The sequence below is a fragment of the Epinephelus moara genome, chromosome 18 (genome assembly GCF_006386435.1).
Source record: "Epinephelus moara isolate mb chromosome 18, YSFRI_EMoa_1.0, whole genome shotgun sequence".
NCBI lineage: Eukaryota > Metazoa > Chordata > Actinopteri > Perciformes > Serranidae > Epinephelus > Epinephelus moara.
Window position 1 is genome coordinate 19,762,996 of NC_065523.1, and position 24,903 is coordinate 19,787,898.

At 44.6% G+C, this 24,903-nt stretch overlaps 1 protein-coding gene across 1 annotated transcript in view; it reads left to right on the forward strand.

Annotated features, from left to right (window-relative positions):
* The first annotated feature begins 811 nt into the window (after positions 1-811).
* Positions 812-24,903, forward strand: part of sdk2a (sidekick cell adhesion molecule 2a) — a 99,003-nt gene continuing 74,911 nt past the window's right edge. Inside the window, exon 1 of the mRNA XM_050068384.1 lies at positions 812-1,020. Within this exon, the coding sequence (XP_049924341.1) occupies positions 864-1,020 (157 nt within the window). The 5' untranslated portion in view covers positions 812-863. The remainder of the gene's footprint in view (positions 1,021-24,903) is intronic.

The following is a 24,903-nucleotide window of genomic DNA, read 5'->3' on the forward strand; positions in this document are numbered from 1 at the left end:
CGTGTCAACAATCAATCACAGCTGTCCAAATAGATATATCCTACCGCTCTCTGCCGCGTGGTGGCAATAGTGTACAGAGCACTTGTCGTGGCATTGTTTGGCTGAGCTTGTGCGCACTGCTAAATGTGATGGTCAATTCATAAAAAAAACTATATATATATAGTCAGTGGCCACCTATAATGACACAGTGGCAAAATAGAGGTCGTTTTTTAAGCACAGGGAAACCTGTTTAACCTCTGGAGGAAGGTGGACTGAGTCTATTTACACTTTCAAACAGCACACACACACCTGGGAGCCACGGTGCAGCCCACTGCTGGTAATGAAATGGAGCAGCTGGCTTTGCAGAAGTGCCTTGCTCAAGGACAGCTGCACTAGGAAGGTAATTTGGAGATCAAACACACAAATCACTGATCTCTATTTTTTATTTTTGAGGACTGTCATATGACACATTTGGGCTTGAGCTGTCATCCTCACATCACACGAACTTGCGCGCAGCCACCATCTCCATCTTATATTTTTTATTTGACTAATCTCTCCGTGATACATTCAGAGGTTATTCGGAGCTGTAAGAAGATGATGTCAATATTCCGTCTCGCACACTTGACAGCCGAGCAAATTCAATTGGACTGACTCCGCCTTGCTCATGCGGGACTTGTCCACAGGCTTTTCATACTACCGCGTGCCTGTCTGCATGCCTGGTGCTCTCTGACGGAGTGGGCTCTCTCCACAATCCCCCCCTTCTCCAGTCACTCACCCTCATCACCAGTGAGGAGCACAGTCTGACGCGCGGGAAGCAGCAGCAGCAGCAGCAGCAGCAGCAGCAGCCAGGACTCTTCTCCGGGAGTGTGTGGCCACCGAGCAACATGTCCCCAGCGTGGAGACGGGGAAGGCGCACCGGTGGCTCGACGGTGGCGCCGCGGACCATGGTTACAGCTGGACGGACTGGTCAAGTCGGACAGGTGTGGGTCTCCTGTTGGATTCTGCTGTCGGCGACTTGTATCCTCAGCGCTCGGGCTCAAGGTAAGATGTACAACTCAGTATTTATTTTGTTGTCCTGTTGTCGCTGGGAGCGCACAAGAAAGTCTGTGGGAGAGATGTGTACAGTGGCAAAAAAAAATATGTAGGCAAACAAAAACTGTCCCAAGATATTATAAATGCGTGCTTTAACAGGTCTGGCCACATCGCCAAACTTAGACCAGTTGTTGCCTGACGCACAGTAAATGAGATTAAATTTGTCAACTGTTTAATTCGTGTCTTAAACTGTCGGTTTCACCTCAGCCACATTCTCAAATGTAACCACAAGGCCACTCGCACGCTCCAAAAGCTCACGGAGCTCAGCCTGCCTCTGCAAAACTGGACACTCATATTTAGCAGCTCAGATGAGCCTGTTTGATTTGTCATTGTGAGCATCATAATCATTATTTGCTTTATCATGTTCTGCCAGTGACTTTAAATCTTCTAGATATCATATTTTCATATTCATGTCATTAGTTTTAAAAATCTCTGTAGCCCCTCCTGCCCATAGGCCACCTTAATAGCCAAGCAGAGCCAGTCATTAACTTGTATGAATATGACTATGGGACAATGAAGCAGGCCCATTATGTGAAGGCTGTGTCACATTTGCCTCGTGTCCATTTTTTTGCAATCTTACTTACAGGCTGTGTGAAAGTAATAGAGCAGAATGAATAAATCACAACATGTAGGGTTCATTCACATCCAGCACATTCAGAGTGGATAAAGCCGTGGACATGATCTACAGTAATCATACAGTTAGTCCGAAATGGGTACGACTTGTCACTTGCCATCTGTCAGTGGATGTGCTTCTTGACCATGTGCGAAGGTAATGAGATACACACTAGATGGTAGATTGCGAGAAAAAGCCGGCGAGAGCAAATCCTTCCTGCCTCTATATTTCATAATTGGAAATGCATAACTGCCAGTTGTCACAGGAACTGAAGGTAAGTTGATGAAGGACAGAATATATTGTGTGGGCTTACTGGACTATGAATTTGAATCAGCAGGCTTGATGTATATTCACATTAAATGGCACTTAACCTTTTGTTTCGGGGCTCCAACCACGGGGTCGTGGCTCTTATTACACAGGGTCATGCAGAACCACAAAAGAAAGATAAATGCTTGACATACAAATTCTCGAGGCATTTATTCAGTAGGTCCCAGAGGAGAAAAAAAGTCTCGTATTGGAAGTTGACTCATACTAGAAGTGGCTTCTCTATGTACTCCCCATCTTATAATCACAATGCTCAGTGCACCAAAGTGCTAAAAGCAACATAATCCCTTTGCTTGTTTGTCTTTGAACAGGTCGCATTGCTCTAAAGTGCTCCCAGCGTTATCTGAAAAGAGTCTCAGGCGTCTCTTATTATGCAGGGCACAGTTCCTCTAGCTGTTATTACCATCCTTTTCTCAAGCTAACATGCCTGGAGTCTGTGAGGATCTGTTGAGCGCTTCAAGGCTACTTCACAGGGTTTTACCTTTCCTCCCCAAACAGACCTCTTTCTCATCCTTGCAGTTGGTATTCAGGCCCCTTGAATGTTCCCGGCTGCGCATTAGCATTGGTGAGAGATTCACTCCTCTGTCGGCCTGCTCTTTCAATTGAGAAGGACCTCCTCTATGGCGCACAATCGCTGCTTTAGGTTCTTTAGTGAAGATGCAGTCTATGCATGGGGTCCTCACACAAGCCAGAGAGGTCTTGTTCTTCTGAAGTAGGAAGCAGATCTCATCCTCGTGGGGCATCCGTGTTTGCGAAAGACCGGCAGTGCGGCTGTGCCTGTGCATAAAGTTAGAGATGCTGTAGTCATTCACTGAGAGGGCAGGACCTCAGAGACTGTCATAAATTAAGCGACATACAAGCACACGAGGCCCTGGGGAACCGGAGGTGGCATGTACTTGTTTTTCAACAGGTTCCTACTGTGGCTCCTGCTGCGTTTAATACTGCTGGCTGCACCAGTTCACAAGAGGATACCTGATAGAGTCCACAGGGGAACCTTTCTCCTGCCACAGGCTGCTCTCAGCATGCCATTTTAAGACTCATTTAGACCCCCTTATCGAAATAGCAAGTAAATAGACGTGAGGTTTTGTCTTTCTTCGCCTGTTAGCGCTCTCTGTATCTTCTCACCCCTCCACAAAGCCTCCACTGCTGAAATCTACCCGTGTGCCTTGTGACTGACTGTGTTTCTATGTGCATCATGCTGTGTGTGTTTTTGAAATTGTGTGTGTGTGTGTGTGTGTGTGTGTGCGTGCTTGCTTGGCTCTTACTGTATGTTCCTGTCTATTGAGCTTTAATCTAGATAGCAGCATTGACATTCTGCCAACCGGCAGCTGCTATAATTTTCTGGACGTACGTTATTATGCAGCTTGACAGCTGTCAGGCATTTCCAAATCTTTAAATCTTATGATAATCCACCGTGCTTACAAAAAAAGCATTTGTTTAAAACACTCTGAATCCTTGTGTGATTAAAACTCCCTGCTCTAATGCGGGCACCAGATCATAATTCATCTACATCAGTGACACACCAGCACACACACACACACGCACACGCAAACACATCCACTGAAAGATAGAAAAATCAATGTGTACAAGATTACACAACTCCATCAAGAGAAATATAATACTGTTTTAATAGAATCAAATGCATCTCCTAGTTCCAACAAAGACTGATGACAAACCCGATCGTCTGCGCCCACACGTACAACACTCCTTCACAAATAACAGAAAGCCTAATCTGTTTTGCATGTGGCTCCACAAAAGTAGACCTACATACTCACATTGATGGCACATTGGCCTCGGGCAACTGATTCTGGAGATGATACAAAATCCTGAGCCATGCGTGATGAAATCATTGCGTTTCCCTAAACTTTTATCACGTCACAAGTCCCACATGGTGGCACAGTGACGTGGGGGCAGTGGAACTTCTCAGCCACCGTACCGTAATTACACACACTGCATATTTATGACATATGTATCTCTATGTTTGGTGAAATGTAGTTAATTAAACATGTTTACGGCTCCAGAGAGCTAACAGATGTCTGCTGAAATTTGGACTAAATGCTTGTTTTCTTCGCAACATGGCTCATGCCCAGAAAGACCAGCGAGTAGCTTGCACAGCCTCAGGTGAAACGTGGTGGCAGCCTGTCTTCCAAATCGAGCTTCTTGTGTGTCTTCAGCGCTTGCCTCCCATATCTGGCCGGTTGGCTGCTTTTTCTCCGGCTGCCAAATGCTCTCTACACATGTTTATTCATGTTGCCACAGGATGCTTTATTCACCAAGATGGAACATATCACAGCCGAATTAGAAAAAAAAAAAGCTGCTCACTGGCAGCAACATTGGAAACAAATTAATGAAAAAGTCTGATACCTTTAAAAAAATAAATAAATAAAGGGTTATGTTTCAGAGGAGAAAGAGAATACAAGTGCCTCGAACCTGTTTAAGGGTGACAAATGATTAGGATCTGCTTTATTGTTGAAGAACAATAGGGCCGCTGTGCTGTCAACGTTTTTTAGCTTCAGGAGGCCTTTAATTGGCTCAGTCGAGCAGCAAAACTGTGTTTATAGTTCATAATGGAAATGTAATCAAATTAACTTGTACCGCAGGGTTTTGGCATTCACCCCTTGCCCAGTAATTGCCATTTGCCCAAAGGGATATGGTAATGGCTATTTGCATGGGGCAAAGAGTCCTATCTCCCACCATGAGTCTGTCATGCTGCCATATTAGGGTAGCTGGCTGAAATGATTACTTACTATGCTGGAGTTTAGTTTTGCTGTGCTAATGTTAAGTGCTTATCACTGTGATGTGAGTTTGCGTTGAGAATTTTATTGGCTAGAGAAGGCAGGGACGTGGAGAATACAGGGGATGATGCAACCTGTAGGGTAAGGGCAAATCTTCACCCCACAAAAATCATGTCATGCAGAATGATTTTCGTTACCCACAGACTGCGCTTCTTTGTCCCACTGGGTGAAAAATACAGTTAAGGAAAGGTATAGGCTTCTTAAATTAGATTTTTCAATAATAGCAGCATTGACTGAGGAGGCAGGTCCTTCTTTTGGGGCCAATTTTAATCACATAGCTGAGAGTGGTTTTGTTTCCATGTCTCCTTGTTTACTGATGAGACTGAGGGGAGAAGCGCTGCAAGGGGGGAAGAGACAAATTCTTCCCATATTAATTCTCCTGGCAAAAAGTCTAATCAATCTGACACAGGACCAGGAGGTACCTCTTTGACTATCAAGAACAAAAAGAAATGTCTCAGAACAGGCCCTGAGCTGGGACAGACATGGAAAGGAAATGACCTTGGGTAGGGAGGGGGATTCAAAGCGTTGGCATTCGTTTAATTTGTCTAATATCGTTTTGACAGGGGAGCAAAGATGTTGTGCACGCTGCTTCGTCAATGCATCATTCTAAGGAGCGATTTGAAAAGCCCTCAAAATGGTGTCATTACTTTCATCCAGGGAAAAGAGGGATTGTACTGAGGCAGTATTCTTGGACCATACATCTGTCTTGAAGCCCCCAAGCTGTTCCATGTAAACATTTAAACAACACAAAGGCAACTCAAGGAAAACTGTGGTGAGAAACAATGCTTTTTACAGCATAATGTGCACACTGAATCTCTTCTCTCATTCAGCCTGCCCCTCCTGGGGACTGGTGAGTGTATTCTTGTGTTGTGAATAAAATGGCAAAAGAGGCAAAGAAATAGAGAAATGAAGGAGAAGCTGTGGTGGGGGTTGGAAAGGGGCATGTTTTGTCTTCCTCTCCTAAAAAAAAACAACAAGCGGTGGTACCAATCCATTTTTCTTTGTACATTCACATGAATGAATGCACATCTTGACATTCTGCTCCATTCTTCTGCTGACCTCAAACCAGGCCAGTCACAACACTTGGTTATGTTGCCCTACCACCAGCAGCAGGTCCCTGCAGTGAGTGATGATGTAGATAGACACGCCAATATATTGCTGTTTAAAGTCAATGCAGAAACGTGGAAGAAGCAATAAAGGCGAGTCAGATGAACAAGCCCCACGACACCAAAGCTGCAGAAGAAAAGAATACTTTGTTTTTTCTTCCAGTTCGTATTTGCTGCCTGCTTGTTTGACTAGCAAAGCTGCGTTTTCCAGGTATTACTGCCAACTTTTTCCTTGTTGTTCAAGAAGAGCCGTTGTTTTAGATGTGCCATGCCCAATGCAAGGAAGTGGGGTCAGGAGGGAGATATGTGATATTTAAGCGATAATGTTATTGGATATTTCCATAATGATATTACTTGTGATCTGTAAACAGATGTTAAAGTGTATTCAGTTCTGCCTCTCTGCTACTTTTATATTGCTGAATTACAACAAATTGTTTGTTTAATATAAAAAAAATGAAAGGAAATTATTTCCAACACTCTTTTATTGAACAAATTGAGCATTAAAGTGAAAACAAGAAGCACCAATAAAAGAAAGAACAATAATTAGATTTAGAAGTTTTCGACTGACACTCTTTTTTAACCAACTTAAAAGTGCATTATCACAGTCTTGCATGATCAGTAGTGCCCCAAAGAGGGGCCAGGGGATTAGAGATGCACTGATCCAGCTTTTTCAGTTTCCATACCAATCCCGATGCTGTGGCTTTGAGTATCAGCCGATACCCGATACTGATCTGATACCATGGTTGACCTAAAAAGCTATATACCTTTACATGTAGAACAGAAAAGACTAGAGGCATCAGGCACTGACTACACAGTTCTCTCCTAAGATAAAATGTAACAAGATGAAACAGCAGTTGAGATAGTATGAAATACCTCCACACAGCAGATTCTCTCCTTCACTCCACGACGTATGACGTAGCTCGCGTCACAATAGATTTTAAGGGGAAGGATCGCCTCAGATATAGGTTGCATTTTCTGATACCTGATCCATCTATTTTGATGATATCGGGGCCGATATCCGATCCAGATATAGGATCGGTGCATCCCTACAGGGGATGTAATGGGGTGGGGCAGCAATTGTATCAGGGTGGCCTTGGCGAAAACATTTGGACACTGACGATACTGTCTCAAAGAGGCTCTGGCATGCTATTTTTTTCAAGCTATCATGAAGATAGTGGTATTTTGTGAAACTAGACTACTTGGTACTGACTATGTCACCACAGCTTTTCAGGGGGGTGCCAAATAATGCTTCAAATTTAGGCTAAATTTTGGCAAGAGAACAACTGGCATGGCCATTTTCAAAGGGGTCCCTTGAACTCTCACCTTAAGATATCTGAATGAAAATGGGTTCTATGGGTACCCAAGAATCTCCCCTAAACTTGAGAAGGCTTGTTCCCATTGAATGGTTTGCTCCTAACAATCAATTTGCTCCTTCAAATTAAAGCTGTTTGTCTTTTTAAGGAAAAGGACAACAAACCCCTTTGAAGAGCAGTGAATCGCCTAACACATGTACACATAAAAAACACATTAAAACAGGATTTTTGTGGAACTCCAAATGTTAGCTGTACCAGTATTAGTCTACAAACATCAGATTATTAAAAATGATAACTGTAAAATAAGAAAGCAAAGTATATCAGCATATGATTCCTTGACTCTCCATATTGACATTGTTTTCAGCAGCACTGAATTCCTGAAATTCAGCCATGGCTTTTATATCCGAGGCCCCATCTGGCCACCCCCATGAAAAATTTCTTGGGGCACCACTGTTTGCATAAGATGACATAACAATGGCAATAAAAAAAAAACAACAATGTATCATCTTGTCAGGGGTCAGCAGGTTGAAAACTATTTCAGTTTGTGACATTCTTGTTATCCACGGAGCAGGGTCTTGTCTGGAAAGATGCAGCCTCCATGCTCTCCATCTGTAGGGCTGACTTTGCTGCTCAGGCCGTGCTTGGCAGCAGGCCTACCGGTCCCACTAGGGGGCCTGGCGAAATGCCTCAAGCTGCATCTCAATGCCTTGTGCTCACTATCGATTAGGACCAGAGATGACTTTCATTCCCCATTGTCCTGTTGTCGGCCATGTGGGATTCCTTATCATGTTTGATTTTTGTGTAACCCAACACCTGCCGTCTCCCTCTTCCCCGAGATAGGCAGAGCTCAGTATACCTACTGTCACATCCTGACAGTGCTCCACCTTCACTGTAAACAAATGGCTCGCAACAGAGATACCAGGGGATGTCGTTGTGGATGTTAAAGCACTGAACATGCAAAGGCGTCAAGGGAGATAAATCATAAGAAATTCCTACCTACAATCTCATCCAGCAGTGCTTTTGTGTCTCCTGATAAGGAATTCCCGTCTGGCATGCATGGCATAGAGCAGAGCTGGTTGTCATTGTAGTTTGGCAGCACTTTAATGTACACATATCTTTGATCACTGTCCTTGCCTCGAACATCAGCGGCGTGTCAGTTAAGAAGTGTGATGGTGATGGCAGCTGACAGTAGTACTGCGGGGCTTCTTGCTCGACGGCTCGTGTCACATCTGGAGTCCCTTTCCTTGGCCTCTCAGCGCAAGCCATGAAAGTGCTTCAGGTGCGAGACTGAAACCATATGGCTGGATTCAGCCTCCAGTCAGAACCCAGACAATGCTTTTCCTCAACACTGTATGGACGCCCGCTTTCTTCTCCTAAGGCGGATTGCATCTAGAGAGATATTTACAGATCTTCAGAACAAACTTTAACCTTGTGATTTCTATGGAAAATGTTTTTTTCTTAGGCTATTTATACAACATTTCTTGAGAGCACACTGAATGATGACATATTTGACCGTAATTTTCTCCATCGCACATCATTGCTTTTCCATTTATGTGCTGAGAATGAACTCGGACAATTTAAAATACTTAATCTGAACGTACAAAATGAACGAAGGCTCTAGAAAAAAAGGGATGGTCTGAGAGCTTGACTACTTGAATGATACTAATTATGTAGGTGTGCAGTACATATACGGAAATCAATACAACTCAGCAGCTCTTATTGAAATCAGCAAATTGAGAAACTCGTTGTATTCACTCTTCCTTCACATGCTTACAGGATTAATAGATGCAGGGCCATGGAGAGCCAGTGTTTGACAATGAAGCATGAATCTGCCAATACGCAAATCGAGTCCGTCATGTGTTTCCGCCTGGAATGATTTAGGATCTGTTTGGGAGAGCTCCTCGGAGGTTAAGCGGAAAGTCAGTGGGACATTGCACCCCTGAAAACAAGCAATACTGACAAGGACAAAAGAGATCCTGTGCAGATACAGATGCATATTTATTTTAATTTCCAAGGCGGCTTGAAAGAGGAATCCAATAAAAGTGCCTTTATTACTCTAATGCATGTTAGCAGATGCACAAACATGCACACGGCAACAGTGTGCATGTACACTAATGTGCAAACACGTTTTCTCCCTCTAACACATGCACCTGCACACACGTGCGTGGATTGTTTCATTACTGCTAAACTGAGCCTTCTCAGAAGACCGAACCAGTATTTGAATGCTGTTTTCGGCACAACTAATGAAAGTGGGGCACAGCCATGGTGTCTCGTGTGAATAGACAAAATCAGAATCAGCTTTTTCAGTGTGAAACGTCATGCTCCAATGGCCCTCTGTGCAAAATACTTTCCAATTTAACCTGTCTCCATGCCATGTCGCAGTCACTGCCAACTGCAGTGAAGTGGCAGAGAAAGGGGAACAGAAAGAGAAATGAATATTGCTATGGACGTTGTGAGGAGGCAATAGGTGGGGGGAGAGGGTGGGGGCTGGGTGGGGTATTGATGGAGGAAAGAAAGGAGAGCGCTGCATCAGTGGGGTAGAGATTGCTGTGGTGTACAGTAGCACAAATCCTAAATTCTGTGCAGATCCGACGGTAGCTAGGAAACAGCTGACAGTAAAATGGGGGGATCAAAGGGATTAGTGTGCCCAGTTTGAGCCCAAACAGTAACCCTTCCACTTCTCCCACTGCCAGCCTTTTTATACATTCACCCCTGCATTTCAGCGGTGTGCGCGGCCTGTTAGACACTACACATCTCTGGTTATCCTCCCCTGAGTCTAATTGTTTAATTTGGAATCAGCCTTTTTACACACTCTTTAGCTCTTACATACTCTCGCAGACAGGCGATATGTAGAAAAAAGGTCATCGTTTCAATTTTAGAAAAGAAGTAGGCAGAGTGGAGAATAACACCCCCGCTCTGACACACGCACGCAACGTACACACACGCAGGGTACACAAAAATACAAATGCCTACACACAAGTAATCCAGACAAAACAAAGACACTGCATCTGAGGGAAGAGGATGCACATGTCAGACGCAATCAGTGCTGCCTTTTGTGATCTGAGTGAGATTTCCTGTCACAGGGGCTTGAGACGCAGCCTGCTTAATTCTGCAGGGGACTGCCATGTCCCCAGTGCTTCGGTCACTCTCTCCTCTTGTCTCCGAGCCAGAGAGACGTACCTCAACAAACGAGCCCGAGCGTCCCTCGTTGGGGACGTGCACTGTACCGCACCAGGAAGACTTCTGACAATATCGGCCCCCTGTCTCCACACTGGAGATGCAGCGGACATGTGAACACACTCTAGGCTGACACAGAGCTTTACCCAAGAGAGCGACGCCAGATCAGATCTACATCACATGTGACGTACATATGGCTCAAAACTGATTTGCGATGCCTGACTAAAGCGAGAGCGTTACGCAAAGGCAGGGTCGGCTCGTGTTGTTTGCAGGCAGATTCTACATGTGGACATATGACGGCTGCAGCTGCTCTGACTTGTTTTGCCGTTGCAGAGGCCTCTGGGTAAATTTCTGTGTCGTTGTCCTCAAAGCTTTTACAAATTGCTGGTCAAGCTATTTTAATTTGCAAGTGGGGGGCTTTCAGAGAGTAATTTCCTTGTGTCTGAAAGGAAATGTTTGAGCACATATCTTATTGTAGCAATGCTGGACATGTTCTCTGCCTGTGGGGACAGCAGAAATGGTAGAGTCAGTGGGATTATATCAGTTTAATGAAGTTGCTCTGGCCAATGTTTAATTTCATGAAATTCAATTAAAAAGCTTTATTTCCATTTTTGTAATAACTCAAGGGGTCGGCGTCATTAGATTATAGAGAAGGGATTGTGAGACGAAATTACCAATCAAAAATGTGTTCTTTGAGTACATGTTATGCTGATACATTTGTGTCTTTCACATTGCTTCAGAGTGAATACTGTAACTCTATAAGAAGATAAAAGATGCAGCAGAACACTTAGGTGAAGGGAACAGAGTGGAATGAGTGGGTTGACTGGTATGCAAAGATAGGAAGAAGTACAGCTGGACAATAGACGCAATCACTGTAGCACAGCAGCTACCTTCCCACTTTTATCTTCCTCTGTGGACCCCACTCTGATTTTATTGTCGAAGCTCCCGTTGTTGCTATATATGTTAAAGCGGGCCCAGCACTTTTCTTGCCCCCACTGCATTAGTGAGGAATAGTGAAGAAGAGAAAAAGAGACAAGGTAAACGACAGAGAGAACATGTACCCCACCAGCCTTGTTACAAACACAGACTGCAGAGCTGACATATGCAAACTCAAAGGGTGGCGGTGTTTAAAAGCTTTAATCACACCACTGCTCAGAGCCCAATGTGGCGTTGCACTCTGCATCATTGAAAGCTTGTTTTATTAATGTTGTCCAGAGTGAAGTACGGTGGGGTAGGGGGGCTGGGGAAGGATGCATTGTGCTCTTGATTTAAAGTGGGGTGGAGCAGAAACAATGGCCATGAAAAAAACATGGCAAGGCTGTAAGAAGCATTCCACTTCCATTACTTTAGAAGGCACAGTGCCCAAAATGGTGCATGGCAAAGTGGATGTACAGTAGGGAGAGGAACACTCACACGTGATTGGTATTAATGATTCTATAAAAACTACATACGTCAGAGTGTACAGTCATAATAGAAGAGTGGATTTTTCCTGGATATCAGTCACAAGAGAAGGACTTGACACTCATGCGCTGGTTGACTGTGTGAGTTCATTGTGTGCTTTATGTGACACATACAAGCCAATCAAGGAAAAGTGTGCTGTCTTTGAGTGAGCGGGTGAAGTGAAATCTCATGCGAGTCTGATGCCTAATTGCTCTCATTAGCAGCCGGCGTTCACACCAGTTATTCTGCACAATTAACCGGCTGCCACCAAGATGCTATGAGGCAGAATATTGCGGTGGGTCAAGGGGGAAAAAAAAGAGGTTGTAATTAATTCTCACTTAAATTAATGATTTCATATTTCAAAGGCTGGTACAATGGCATTTTCTGTCGAGATTCCCCAAGGGGAGACCACAGATGAGTGTTTTTTTGTGTGTCATGTGGAAATGAGGAGGTGCGCGCAGTTGATTCAAATCAGGAGCCATTGTTGTTTGACAGTAGGCACCTTTGCAGTGATTGCCTGTGTTATTAATTTGTGGGATGAGAGGAGGCAGGCTCCTCCAGCCTCTGATGGTTACGCGCAGCATTAAAGAACTGCTGCTATGAATGACACTCAGGGCTAATGAATATGAATACATTTATAAAAATAGGCACGGGCTCCCCTCTCAGTGCAGATTGGGAGTGACAGTCACATTGGCTGGGCATGGTTGATGAGAGAGGGAACCACTGCCCCTGGAGATGGAGGGATCAGACAAACAACCCCCACCACCCCACACACACACACACACACACACACACACACACACAGTGAAACACAAACGAATGCCACAGCATGATGACACTCAAAAAAGACCCCAACATTTAAGAATGACAACCTCATCCTCTTGTGAGACTATTTACTCACTGGACACAAACATTTCGATGTATCAAAGCCGGTGTCTACCTCACTCTTTGTCCCCGAAATAATAATTAGCCCATCATCCATCAAAGTATCCATCTTAAATAATTGCTCCATTTGTGCATGATGTCACCGTGAATAGATCATTTATTACTATGGGTGAAATATCGAGCAGGTGGGAGGCTTGAAAGCGGATTTCTCTTACTTTTGAAAATCCACAGGTGTCATATTGTTAGCTGGTGATTTATGTGGCACAAACAACACATTTACATTTCCTGTCAACCAATTTATAGACTGTTTCCCGTGGAAAGAAAGTGCTGTAATTTATTGTCATTAAGCAACAATTCATTACTTTCAGACTCACTTTGGGGACATGAGGATATGTCAATTTATCTCTCTGTGTTTGTAGTTTGGCATTTAAACACTGTCATTACCTTACACGGCCATTAAATAGCGAGCCAATGTTAACTGAAAGGCATTTGTTCACATTTCATCCAATATACAAGTAGGAGCGCTTTCATTTCTGCAGTTGCTGTTTGAAACCAGAAGCGGAAACTACAAAAGTGTACTCTGTAGAGTGCAGATCTCCGCCAGGTGGCTGCCCGAGCTGCTTTAGACAACTTTTATCATTTCAGCAGACTCACCATAGCACGTTTCAGAAGCAAATAAATGTTTATTTATGATGGATCCATGGCATGTTGCCAAGAGCAGAAGTTTTCCTGCTCACAGGCCCTGTATGTAAAATGTAGATACAATATAATTATGAGGATGAATGTATTTTTAACAGCTAAAACATAGCCTGAAATGTTTGATCCATGTTGTTCGTAATTGGGCTTTGAACGGTGTCAAGTTTGTCTGTAGGCTACAGCGCAACAAAGGAGGAAATAACAACACAAACACACTCAAATAGGCAAAAAGAAACCATTTCAAATATATTTCAATTGTACCTAAATTTTGTGGCTCATGGATCATCATGGAATTAACCTTTCACTAAGTCCTGCTGCTTTATGATGGTCCAACAAGCTGTCGGAGTAAGCATGGAGCCCAAACTGAAACTAACTGCACTCCCTGAAGAAATATTATATTTTTGGAAAGATGAAACAGTGATTCCAGAGAGAAGCAGACAGAGGGGTCTACAGTCTGTGTTTGAAGGATATATCCAGGATGTCAAACTGACTCAGCAGCAACAACAGGTTAAAAAGACAAAGATAGTTAGAAGCTAAAGCCGAACTATAGGCTACAGATCACAGTGTAAAAGTGAACCACCACATCACTGCTGATCGCCACACAAGACAATGAATATAAAGGGAAACTTTGCTGATATTGAACCAGCTCTGTGGCATCACAGTGTGTACAGATGAATGGTGCCACCGCCAGCACCGACACCTCTGTCGCCGGACTGTCTGGGATCTCCAGGTGAAGTCAAACAATGTTCATCTGCACACACCGCGATGACACACAGCTGGTTGAATATCAGCAAAGTTTCCCTGCTTCCCTTCACTGGTCGGTCTTTTTTTCACGGTTATAGTCATTAAAAAGCAAAGGCAGCATATTCAGTAGGCTATATCTTCAGTTTTGACCGATGACGAAGGCCAAAATGTGGCCTTCAACAGACTAGGTAAGCCTTGTTTTTAGCCAAGCCGATTTCAGGAAAACTTATGGCCCCTACTGGTTTGTTAAGAAGAGTGAGGAGTCAGCAAACACAAAAAAACAGTCAATAAAACAGGATTTTCATCAATTATAAATCAACACAACCATGAGACGTCCCTGAGCAGGCAGTCAAAAAATGCACACCAAAAATAATAGGCCGAACGGTCCAGTAGTTTGTGAGATTCACTGCAGACAGACAAATACACACACCCACACATTTATGCACACACACGACCAAATGTATGATCCCTTCCAAGCGTATGCCTTGCGGTGATAATAATGCAGCATGAAAGATTTCTTCTTCTTGACTGGAAGGAAAAAAAAAATCAGTGAGTAATCTATGACGTGCAGTCAGACTTGTTTCTTTTAATGTGTTTCATTTTTCTATTCATCAACATCAAAAGCCCTAACCTAAGAAAAAGAAAACACAGTGATCCCACCCCATGGCCATCAGAGAATTTAGTATCATGAAGCATGTTCTGTCTTTAACCCAGATGAGAGTTATGGCAAACAAGAATATGCAAATGTGTTCATCTGTTTCCCTCAGTAGGCGACAATTTTAATTGATTAATTGAGGATGTTTATTTGATTGGTTGCGGCTTAATAATCCAAGATGTTATTTGTCAAGCTGTTCGGTTTAGGTGCAACAGCGTGACTGTTTCCCCTCCATTTTCCCCCAAGTTAATGTCCTTATTTTTTCCTGGGTTTGAAGCACAGGCAGGACCAATCCCTCAAAGATTTGAGAAGGACTTTGATTGAGATAAGTGGGATACTCATTGCCTCTGACAGACGTAACCTTGGTGAGTGTTCTCTGGCAGCCACTTGAGGAGCACAGCAGACTGTGAGCGCCGGACATTGGGCATGACTGACACCATGGTGCTAACCTTGAGCCAGGTTCCTGTAGAGCAGCGGCTCAGTATTTAAGGCCCAGAGAAAACTCATTGAGCATCTGACTTAACTGGGTTAGACTGCACCCATGGATGCAAGCCATCAAACTGAACTAATTAACAGCTGAAACAACCTTGAAAGCTGCAGACAACAGTGTGTTAGCAGCATTTGCCCCCCCCCCACCACTCTCATTCCCCCACTATTTTCTGGTGTCTGTTCTATGCACTATGCTACTCAATTCATTTATTTTGCACTTGAACAACTGTTACTTTATAATCTTTTCTCTCCAGCTGAAATTAGGTTAGAAGTACCTACCCATCAAACCGTTCTGTTGAAAATTGGAGAGGCATAAAAAGACAGATAAAAGCACTACATGTTGCCCCTGAAAAAAACATGTCGGTTTGTGGGGTTGGAGACAGAAAGAGGGAGAGAGAGAGCAGATGCGTGCTCAGAAAAAATGCTCATCACTTTCTAGGATGCTCATAAAGACTCTGCTTAATGGGATGACTCATTTATTTACTTGTTATTTCTATGTTGGCATGTCTGTTCATGGTGTTGCCCTAGAAAGTGAATGTCTGTGCTTTTGACTTATGTTCGAATGAATCAAAAACAGCAAAAAGGATTTACTCAAAGGGGAGACTCATCAAATTCTGTCAGATTTGAACTCTCATACCACTGAGCCCCAGGGATTCTGTTTGATTTCCTCCTGATTCAGCAAGGCTGCCATTTTCTTCTGAGGGTAGTTTGGCTTGAGTTGCTGCCGGGGGTCAGGGGCCAATTCAACGTTATTGAATAATAAATAAATAGAAATGTGTTCCGACTGTAGCTGATCCCTGTTGTTTCTTCTCCTCTCACTTCCCTGGGCAGACAGACAGCAGCTGGGGCCTTGTATTCGCTGTAATGGCCTGTATATATGCAGGGTTTCATATTTCAATCACCGCCACGGCAGCAGAAATTGGTGGTTTAAGATGAAGTTGAAATTGGAAAGTGGCTATCGTGTCTGCATGAGGAAACACATTTGAATCCCAGTGGAGAAGGTGCTTGGCAGCTGCATCTGGAACGCAGACTGACAAGTCCTTAGGAGTGGAGTTAAAGTTAAAGCCACAAGTGCTCCAGCGCCTTTCAAGCCTTAGCCAAATGATTTTCCAGCGGAGGTCGCATCAGGGACATGAGATTTGAGGAAGTATTTCATAATAGCCCTATAATCAATGATTCATCACTGGAAATATTAATGAGCCATAAATGATGTATTGGACTCTGATGAGGTAGATCTACAATCACATCGTTAAATGTCACACGGCTGCTCGTTCATGGTAATAAGGTATTTGTAATAATTAATGTTTCGTGTTATTTGGTTATGAAGTGTAGGGAAAATGATACGGCAGTGCACATTCATTTGCTTTTCAGGTTTGTGCGGTAAGGCCGTTGGAAATCAGTTTGAGAGTTTCACCTTTCATTTCTAGCTGTCACTTATTTCGGTTACTCACACAGTCTCTTCTCTGTGCTACATTAACTGAATATTCATTATGTGGCTAATAGTGGTGCCTTTGAAGAGGAATGATCATATTTAATTTTCTCGCCTGAGAAGGAACAAGTCAGTGAAGAGAGGGTGGAGGAGAGGAGCGCTTGGGAAAGATAAAGGAGAGGGAGTGAGAGAATTAGATCTGGCGATGAATGGAGCGGCAGAGGGGCATGGAGTTTATGGACCGGCAGCGGTGGGAGGGTGTAGGGAGGATGGAGGGGAGGGGGGTGAGTGTCCAGATTACAATATGATTATATCAGTCTATCTTGCCTTATAGCATTGATTGACCTGCACCTGTGTCTCCACAACTCCTCCATCTCTCAATGCCAGTGTAGTGTACGAGGGCACATTGTTCTCCTCTCCCCCACGTTGTGCCTCTCCTGCTTGGAAGAAGAGAGTCTTTCTTTCTGCTTTTTTTCCTCCTTTACTCTTGGCAAGAGGGGATAAGATTATGAGAAAAAAAAAAACTCAACCAGTGGCCACAGCGGTATTTCTTCGCTCCAGCAGCTGCAGTCCCTGGCTGCGTTTATCGCTTTATCGATTACCATCACAAGGCAGTAATTTGCCGGGACTTGCAGGGACATGATTAAAGATCCGCAAGCAATGCATGGTGGCTCGAGTTGGTGCCGGGGTGTCATGTTGATGAACACGCGCAGACACACATACACACGTTCGCAGACTCTAACGCGCTGGTAAGCAAGGAGTGCTGGAGGAAGGGGGTGGGAGGGAGGGGATGCATTCCTGTCATAGACATCAATGGCTTTAAATCTCCTGAGCTAACCTTTTAATGCTCTCAGATCCTTATGGCTGGCTGGATAATTGATTGAGTTTGGTCTAATGGGATTAAGAGGCAGTAGTGGCCATGGGCCGGACACAGTGGCGGTGGTGGCAGCAGTGGTAGTGGATTGGAAGATGGAGAGGCAGATAGAAGCGTAAAGTGAATGGAGTGTGGTTCGAATCGAGACAGAGGTGTGTGTTTGTGCGTGCTGGGGTGAGAGACAGAGGGAGAGAGAGAGAGAGCACAACGGAGGAAAGAGTGACAGAGACAGAGAGAGAAGCAGCAGATCTGAAAAAGAGTGAGAGGAAGGAGGATAAAAACAGGGTGGATAGATAGCTGCAGGTCTGCTTCTCAGTCCATCCCTAATTAGCTGTATGAGAAAACCAGGGAGCTGATGGTATCCCCAAGTGAAAAGCTTGTTAGCGTAAGAGATGCTATCTGCCGGCTATTGGTTTTGGTTGTGTTTTGCTCGCTGGGTGAGTCACTGGGTCTGCGGTGTGCAGCGAGATGAAAGCGGCGGGAAAATGAGAGCCAAGGTGGTGAGGCCCATCCCCCCCCCCCCATCACCCGGGATAAAGCCTGTCCCCTCCTAACTTATCAACAGCCTCTGTGCTTTAGCTTCATCCCTTACACCACAGCTTGTTTGAATGTGTCAGTCTGCTAGCCCCCCTTTCTTCTCTGAATTATTTTTAACTTCCCTCCACACTTGGGATGAGATAAAAGCAGAAGTTTGTGTGGGAGAGTAGTGAGGGATGAGGCTGCGGTTAGTAAATTTTTGCTGGAGTTTTTCACTGACTGCTTGTCGCCTTGTATATTGCAGCCGTGTGTCTGGAATCCCCGGTCTCTTTGTGCGCCGCATGGCTCTATCGTGAGCGCACATGCAGCGCAGAGCTGTCATCATCAGTGCCAGTGTTTTAGTTTTCACTACCCCCTCTCTAATACTACACATCAGTGCCTCCCTCTCCATCTATGTTGCATACGGCGAGGCAGAGACGCGTAGTATAAGGGTTAACAGGGTCTGCCGTGGCTGGATTGCTGGCTCTATTCATAAGTCTAGCCGGCCAGATCATGCCACAGATCCAGGTTTTGTCTCCAGTGAATAGAGAGCCTGCTGCAGCCCACCGTCCCTTTATACTGGGCCGCGTTTTCACTTGGGCTCAGAATATGCCAGGTCAGGATAACTGTTGCCATTTTGGTGGGCGGCAGACGGCATTTTGCCAGCATCCTGTGGCCAGAGTAGTGAAGCTAAAATGTGTTATTGTGCGTACGTGTCTGTGTGTGCATCAGTGACGAGTGTTGCTAAATGAGAGACAAACAGAGAGGAGGGAGCTCGGCAGAGAATAGAGGGAGGGTATGAGAAATCCAGTGTGTATGGAGCAGGCTGTGTGTGCCTGGTTATGCTCTGGAGGGAATATGAAAGAGCATGGGGGGACTGCGCAGCACATGAAAAATCATCCTGCATGTTTGCGAGTTAGAGAAAATGTGTCACTCTGACCTGGCTGTCTGCCTATTCTTGTCGAGGAGACGACAGGTGAGGGGTTGCTATGGTTACCTGGAGTAGGGGTAGGGTTGGAATGAGTGTTTTTTGTGCGGCGGCCTTGCAATTTCACAGTGAGAACTTTTTTTACGCCTCACATGTTCTAGTTTTGTTTAGGTGATGGGTGATATTGTAGTGCCATATGGGTGCAGCAGGTGTTACTAGTAACTGAGTGCCAGTCTGTGCACAGAGTGGGTGTTAGAAAGAGCTATCAGTCAGCCCCTTTCTCGCTCCGCAGAGACTTCCCAGAGAGCTGTGTTGTCCCTACAAGGGCCAGATGCTGCCTTGGTTTGCTCTGCTGCCCTCTTTCCTCTCTTCCCTCGTTCCCAGGCCCACATCAAACATGCGCAGCCCATTTCCCCCCACAGCTCTAAATCTCTTTAATTCCATCATCTGTTGCCCATTGAGGGCAGCAATTTAGTCTTTACGCAGCATTTTAGTGTGCCATTAAAAATTCCATGAGGTTGGTGGCCGGGCCCTGTAGCGGAGAGGTGGCCAGTCTTCAATCTGTGTCTCTGTGTCTAACCTCTGCATTGCTGTCTCCCGGGACACATCCAACCATAAAGATAGTGTTTGAACAGCTCGGCCTGGACACATAGAGAATACATCACATATTCCCTACACGCCAAGCTCAGCCACTCCATCATGATGATTGTCTCTACATCATTCATATATTGTGATAACCACTGAGGCCACACTGTGGTGTAAGGGGCTGCCTTAGTAGTTATCAAGTAGTTATTTTTTCTTGTCTCTCTCCCTCTTTCTCCGCCACGAACAGTCTTTTACATGTCACTGTACAGTATCTGGCAATTGCATGTGCTCTGACCTTAACCAACATCTGGAGAGGGAGGTTATAAGTGCTGCTGCATGGATTTTATAGGCACTAGTTTTATGTAATTTCCAGCAATTCCACCATTACTTTTACAGTGATTGGAAACTGGCTGTGCACAGTTAATGACTTCCCTATCTCCCAGATGGAGAGCAACACCCACACTCAAAACAATGACAGAAGAATGACTTGCAAAATAATTCTGTCTCGAAAAAATTATACCGGTATGAATTGTTTACATCATTACGGCAACAGCACTCCAGACTAACCTGAAGCGGCTCGAGCTTAATAAGCTGCCGGTTTTGCCGTGTTGTGAGTCAGGGGTCTCCTGAGGTTGGGTTTCACTTGTTCGCTCCTGCTAATGGGGGGGTTGGTTGAACCGGTGCTGACCCTCTGCCACTCCAGCCAGCTACTCTCCTTCTCTTAGGTGAGAGAGAAGCTACACTGTATGTCCTTAGCAGACCTGACATTGACTCTAAGAACAATTGGCCTGTCCTTATCAGTGGAGTGCCTTGCAGCAGCAGGGAGTCACTATGCTTGGTGCAGACCTGACTTGTCCCACTGCCCTGCTGTCCAGCTAAACTTTAACCACAAAAAAATCCTAAACAGATTTATCTAATAAAACTTAATTACAAAAGAAAACAGGAACGCTGTGTGGAATTTACTGGTATCTGGCTGTGAGGACTGGAGCCAGCTGAAACTTCTCCCGGCCAGTATTCCTTCAGTGTCCATTACTCAGGAGGTTTTTCGCAGTAGCCAAATTATCCGCAGGTCTCTTCCTCTCTACAACAAACAGACCAGGTGATTAAAACCACTAAAAAACACGGAATAAAGCAGTTCCACATTACAAATCAGTGTTTCTTCGACAATGTTTGATCCATCATGGACGGGCACCTAGCCCAGAACCTTTAATGCGTGCTCACCTTTTTCCTCTGATAACTTAAGATCCAGATGTTCGGGAAGTGTTTACTTAGAGTCGAATTATTGACAGAGGTCTCTTCCTCCAAAAAACAAACAAAAGAAAACAGCTGTTGAATGTTAACCAGTAAAAACACTGAATAAATGATGTTTATGATGCTCACTGCAGAAGGGCTGCCAGCTATGGTGGCTGACAGAAAGGTGAACGGCCCTATCTAGAGCCAGTGTTTTGTTAGCTATGGGCCACCATAGAAACATGGCTTTGCAACATGGCGGACTCTGTGGACAAGGACCTGCTCCCTATATAGATATAAACGGCTCATTCTAAGGTAGCAAAAGCAGGACAGTTGTTATTTTCAGGTGATTACACACCAAAGAAAACATTATATTATATTCCATTTCTTCCAATACTTCCCCCTAAATTCGACACACTGGACCATAACAGACTAAAAACAGAATAGTATATTTCCCTCAAATAGCTGATTTATTAGCTGATGTCAGTTTAAAAGCCCTCTGGATATCTGAAAAACCACAGTCTTATCTGGATATGCTTCTCAGCAGGGTCACAGTGACCAAATGAGAGATCAATGTCAAGTGTCCCTGAAAGGACACAACCCAAGTACACTCAGCGAGTGAGTCATAGCACACCACCATCAAATATATAATGAATCATTGTTTTATTTATTCACTCTGTGAATCACTCCCTCTTGGTCTATGTGTACATTTCAGCAGCATTTTTTTTTCCATGCATGTTTATCACGCTGCATTTACCAGGATGGATGCAGAATATGTTCTATGACATAGTATTCCCGCTAACAGAACAGGGAAGATGTTTATTGTTGAGAAAAGAGAACCTCCATTCATCTGTTTGATGAGATTATTATCAGTAAATATTTCCTGTCTACCTATTTGCTCTGGTATCTCATTGACAGCGCCCTGCTCCCATCTGGGAGTGTTTTTCACCCGGTATCTCACAGACAAAGATAAACACTGGTGTTGTTTGCCGGTGAGCCGATGTCAACACCAGTGATGTCACGGATACCCATTGTAACAAACAAAACCACGAAACAATGATACGGGATTAGCTGCCCGCCGACTGGGGACAGCCCAAGGGTAGCAGCGGAGAGATACAGGCCTGCACGCCGCTTAGGTTTAGCACATCTTGCTGACAGCTGTCTGTCCACATGTCAGCCAGTGCAATAAACCTAATCCAAGGCTGCATGGCGCCTCCAACATACAGTGACAGTAAGGAGAGCAACAACATGCCCCCCCCCCCCTTCTCTCACCGTGGAAATGCTAGGTGCTGGATTATTCGTGGTGTGGCAGATCATCCGCAGCCCTCTCACCCACCCAGTCAGCCTTAGAGGTGGATTAGAGGCCTGGTAATCTGACTGTGTGCGTTGACACATGTCAACCAAGGGATGTCTAGAGAGAGTAGTCGGGGTGAATTAGAAATGGCGAGGTAATCCAGGCTATACGACCCGGGAGTCTTTCACTTCCACACCAACCCCCCGGTCACAGAAACACATACATGTACACACACACACACACACACACGCACAAGTGTGTAGGCACTTATTGCAGTCATTCCTGTACATGGGCCTGTGGGCTTCCTTGACATTACCTCCCTGACATTACCTCCTCAGCACAAGCCCAGCCTGGGATTCCTGTCACATCCTTCCATGGGCAAGACTCACATTTTCATTACGGTGGAGCCAGTGGCGCTGCACAACCTTTTTCTCCTCTCTTCCTCTCCCCTTCTCCTCTTCATCACCGTGTCAATCATCACAATGCTGTCACTCTGGATCTGTCTCTGAACTAAGCTGTCTCTGAGCTAAGATCCAGACACACTTGAGAGACAGAGGCAGACTACTCACCCAGACGCTTCTCTCTTGAAGTTGTCCCAGTATTTCACTCCTTTCTGCCTCTCGACACTTCCCTAAGTTTTTTTTTTTTTTTCCTTTTCCCAGATTTTTTTTTCCTTTTTCTTTTTTTACTGATCTAATTTGCAATATTTCCACATATTAGATGAAGCCTGTACATGCGGAACAGAGTACACATGGCCAGGGAATTGAGAACTGCAAATAATTCCCTCATGTGGAAAGGCAGCAATTAACTGGGGATGTCAGCCTTTGTAAAATATAATTGAGTTCAGGACGAAATGAACGTCTCTAATCCGGCCGACAGAGCACTGTCAATCAGCGTTCCTCGCATCCCCAAAACCAACTGTCATGCTTGTTTATGTCTGTCTCTCGACTGAATTTTTGGACACTAATGCTCTGGCAGCTGCCTCTCTTTAATGCGTGGGTGACTGGGTGACTTTGTGCACGCCCGGTGGGAGCGGGATGCTGCACTAAAGGGAAGGACTGGACATCTGTTTTTTCTGGTCGCGCTGGAGATAACATTGTGCGCTCAGCCATGGTGTCAAACACCTGTGTGAATGAAGAAACATTTTCTCCGTTACTGAGCATAAATCGCCTCTTGTGACATGTGGAATGATATCAACAGGGAATGTAGCTATTAGCATAGCACGGCGTCACCTCAATTCTGAGGGTCAAACAGTCAGCTATTCAGCTGTCTCTCTAGTCAATAGGTCTCTTCCACTCCCATAGATACTGTATGTGAATTACCTTACCCATCATTGCTGAGCTGTGCAAGGCATCTTCAAGACACCCTCCTGGAAATGTCAACCATTTACGAAGCTCAAATAATGCCTGTCATGGCAAAAAGACGAGTGTTGACCTTAAAGAGCCTGGATAAATGAGTCCACTTAGAGAACGATCATTTTTTTGGTCCTCTTTATTTCCCTTCCACCTGTCTCTCCCACTGTAGCGCCTGCTTCAGGCTGTGATCTATGACCTTTCTCTAATCAACCCTCTTACTGAGAGGTAAAAGGGCTGGGAACACATCAGATACCTCTGTGTCACTCAAAACAGGCCTCCGTGTCTTTGTCTCGTGTGTGTCACACAGTTCAGTTTTTGTGTGTCTAATGATTGCCTTTCAAGGGCCTCCTCAGTGATCCCCACAGATTCCCAGCAGGCTCCCATGGAAATGGATTAATTACAGGGCGCCTGACAAATGGCTGCCCACAGTTGTAGCAGCTTTGTAAACTCTCTTGACTAATCAGCTGAAGACAGAGCCTGGTCACTCAGCACGACCTCATCACCAGGCTGACACTGTAGCTGTGGCTGAAGGGGCCTCTAGTCAGAGATTAATTGTATCGAACTCTCAGTGCTGTTCACAGCTAACTGACGCTGTCATCTCAGCGCTGTCAACGAAAACAGTGGTTCTTCACCCCGGACACCTGTGGACCCGCCATGATTGAGCAAAATCTCTCTAGTCCTCTTCAGACCCTTTATCTCTGAGAGTTTTGATCTCTTAGTGAAATAGATTTCGGATTGATTGTCTGTGCCCTGTGCTCGGCTGACTATGAATTTCTGTTTGTTGTGTGCGCTGTGTTTTTGTGCTCTCGGTCTCTCGTTTTTATTTTTGTACAGCAGGTGAATGCATTGTTTGTTCAAGATTAAATTTGCTGCTCTGTCTGCAGCCCTCTAAAGCCTTGTGCCGAAAGCATACTATGTAAAACAGATGCTGAAATGTGTGTTATTACTAACAGGTGATGTGCAAGTATCTGACATAATTTCACTGGAATCCCTAATAACCAGAGTTATTTGTGTTCATTCCTGAAACCCACTCTAAAGAACTTCTCAGCCTGTAACCTGTTTTCTCAGCCGCTTACCTTCCATATGTTGGGTTTTGAAGCTAGTTTCTTATCCAGCGCTTCAAAATTAGAAACTCAAGTCGGAATATTCATTTAATATATTCAGTCACCATTTTTTGAAATACAGAGAAATGCCTGCAGCATTGTTTATGAATTTGAATAACCCCTAAAATCATAGAATACAGCAAGAATACAGAGCAATGCCCTGGTGTACCTCTAAGAACACCTTTGTAAGTGACTAAATATGTTTGAGTTTGTGTGTGTGTGTGTGTGTGTGTGTGCGTGTAGAGGGAAGAGGAAGTGGATGAGAGTGGGTTGGTGGGGTG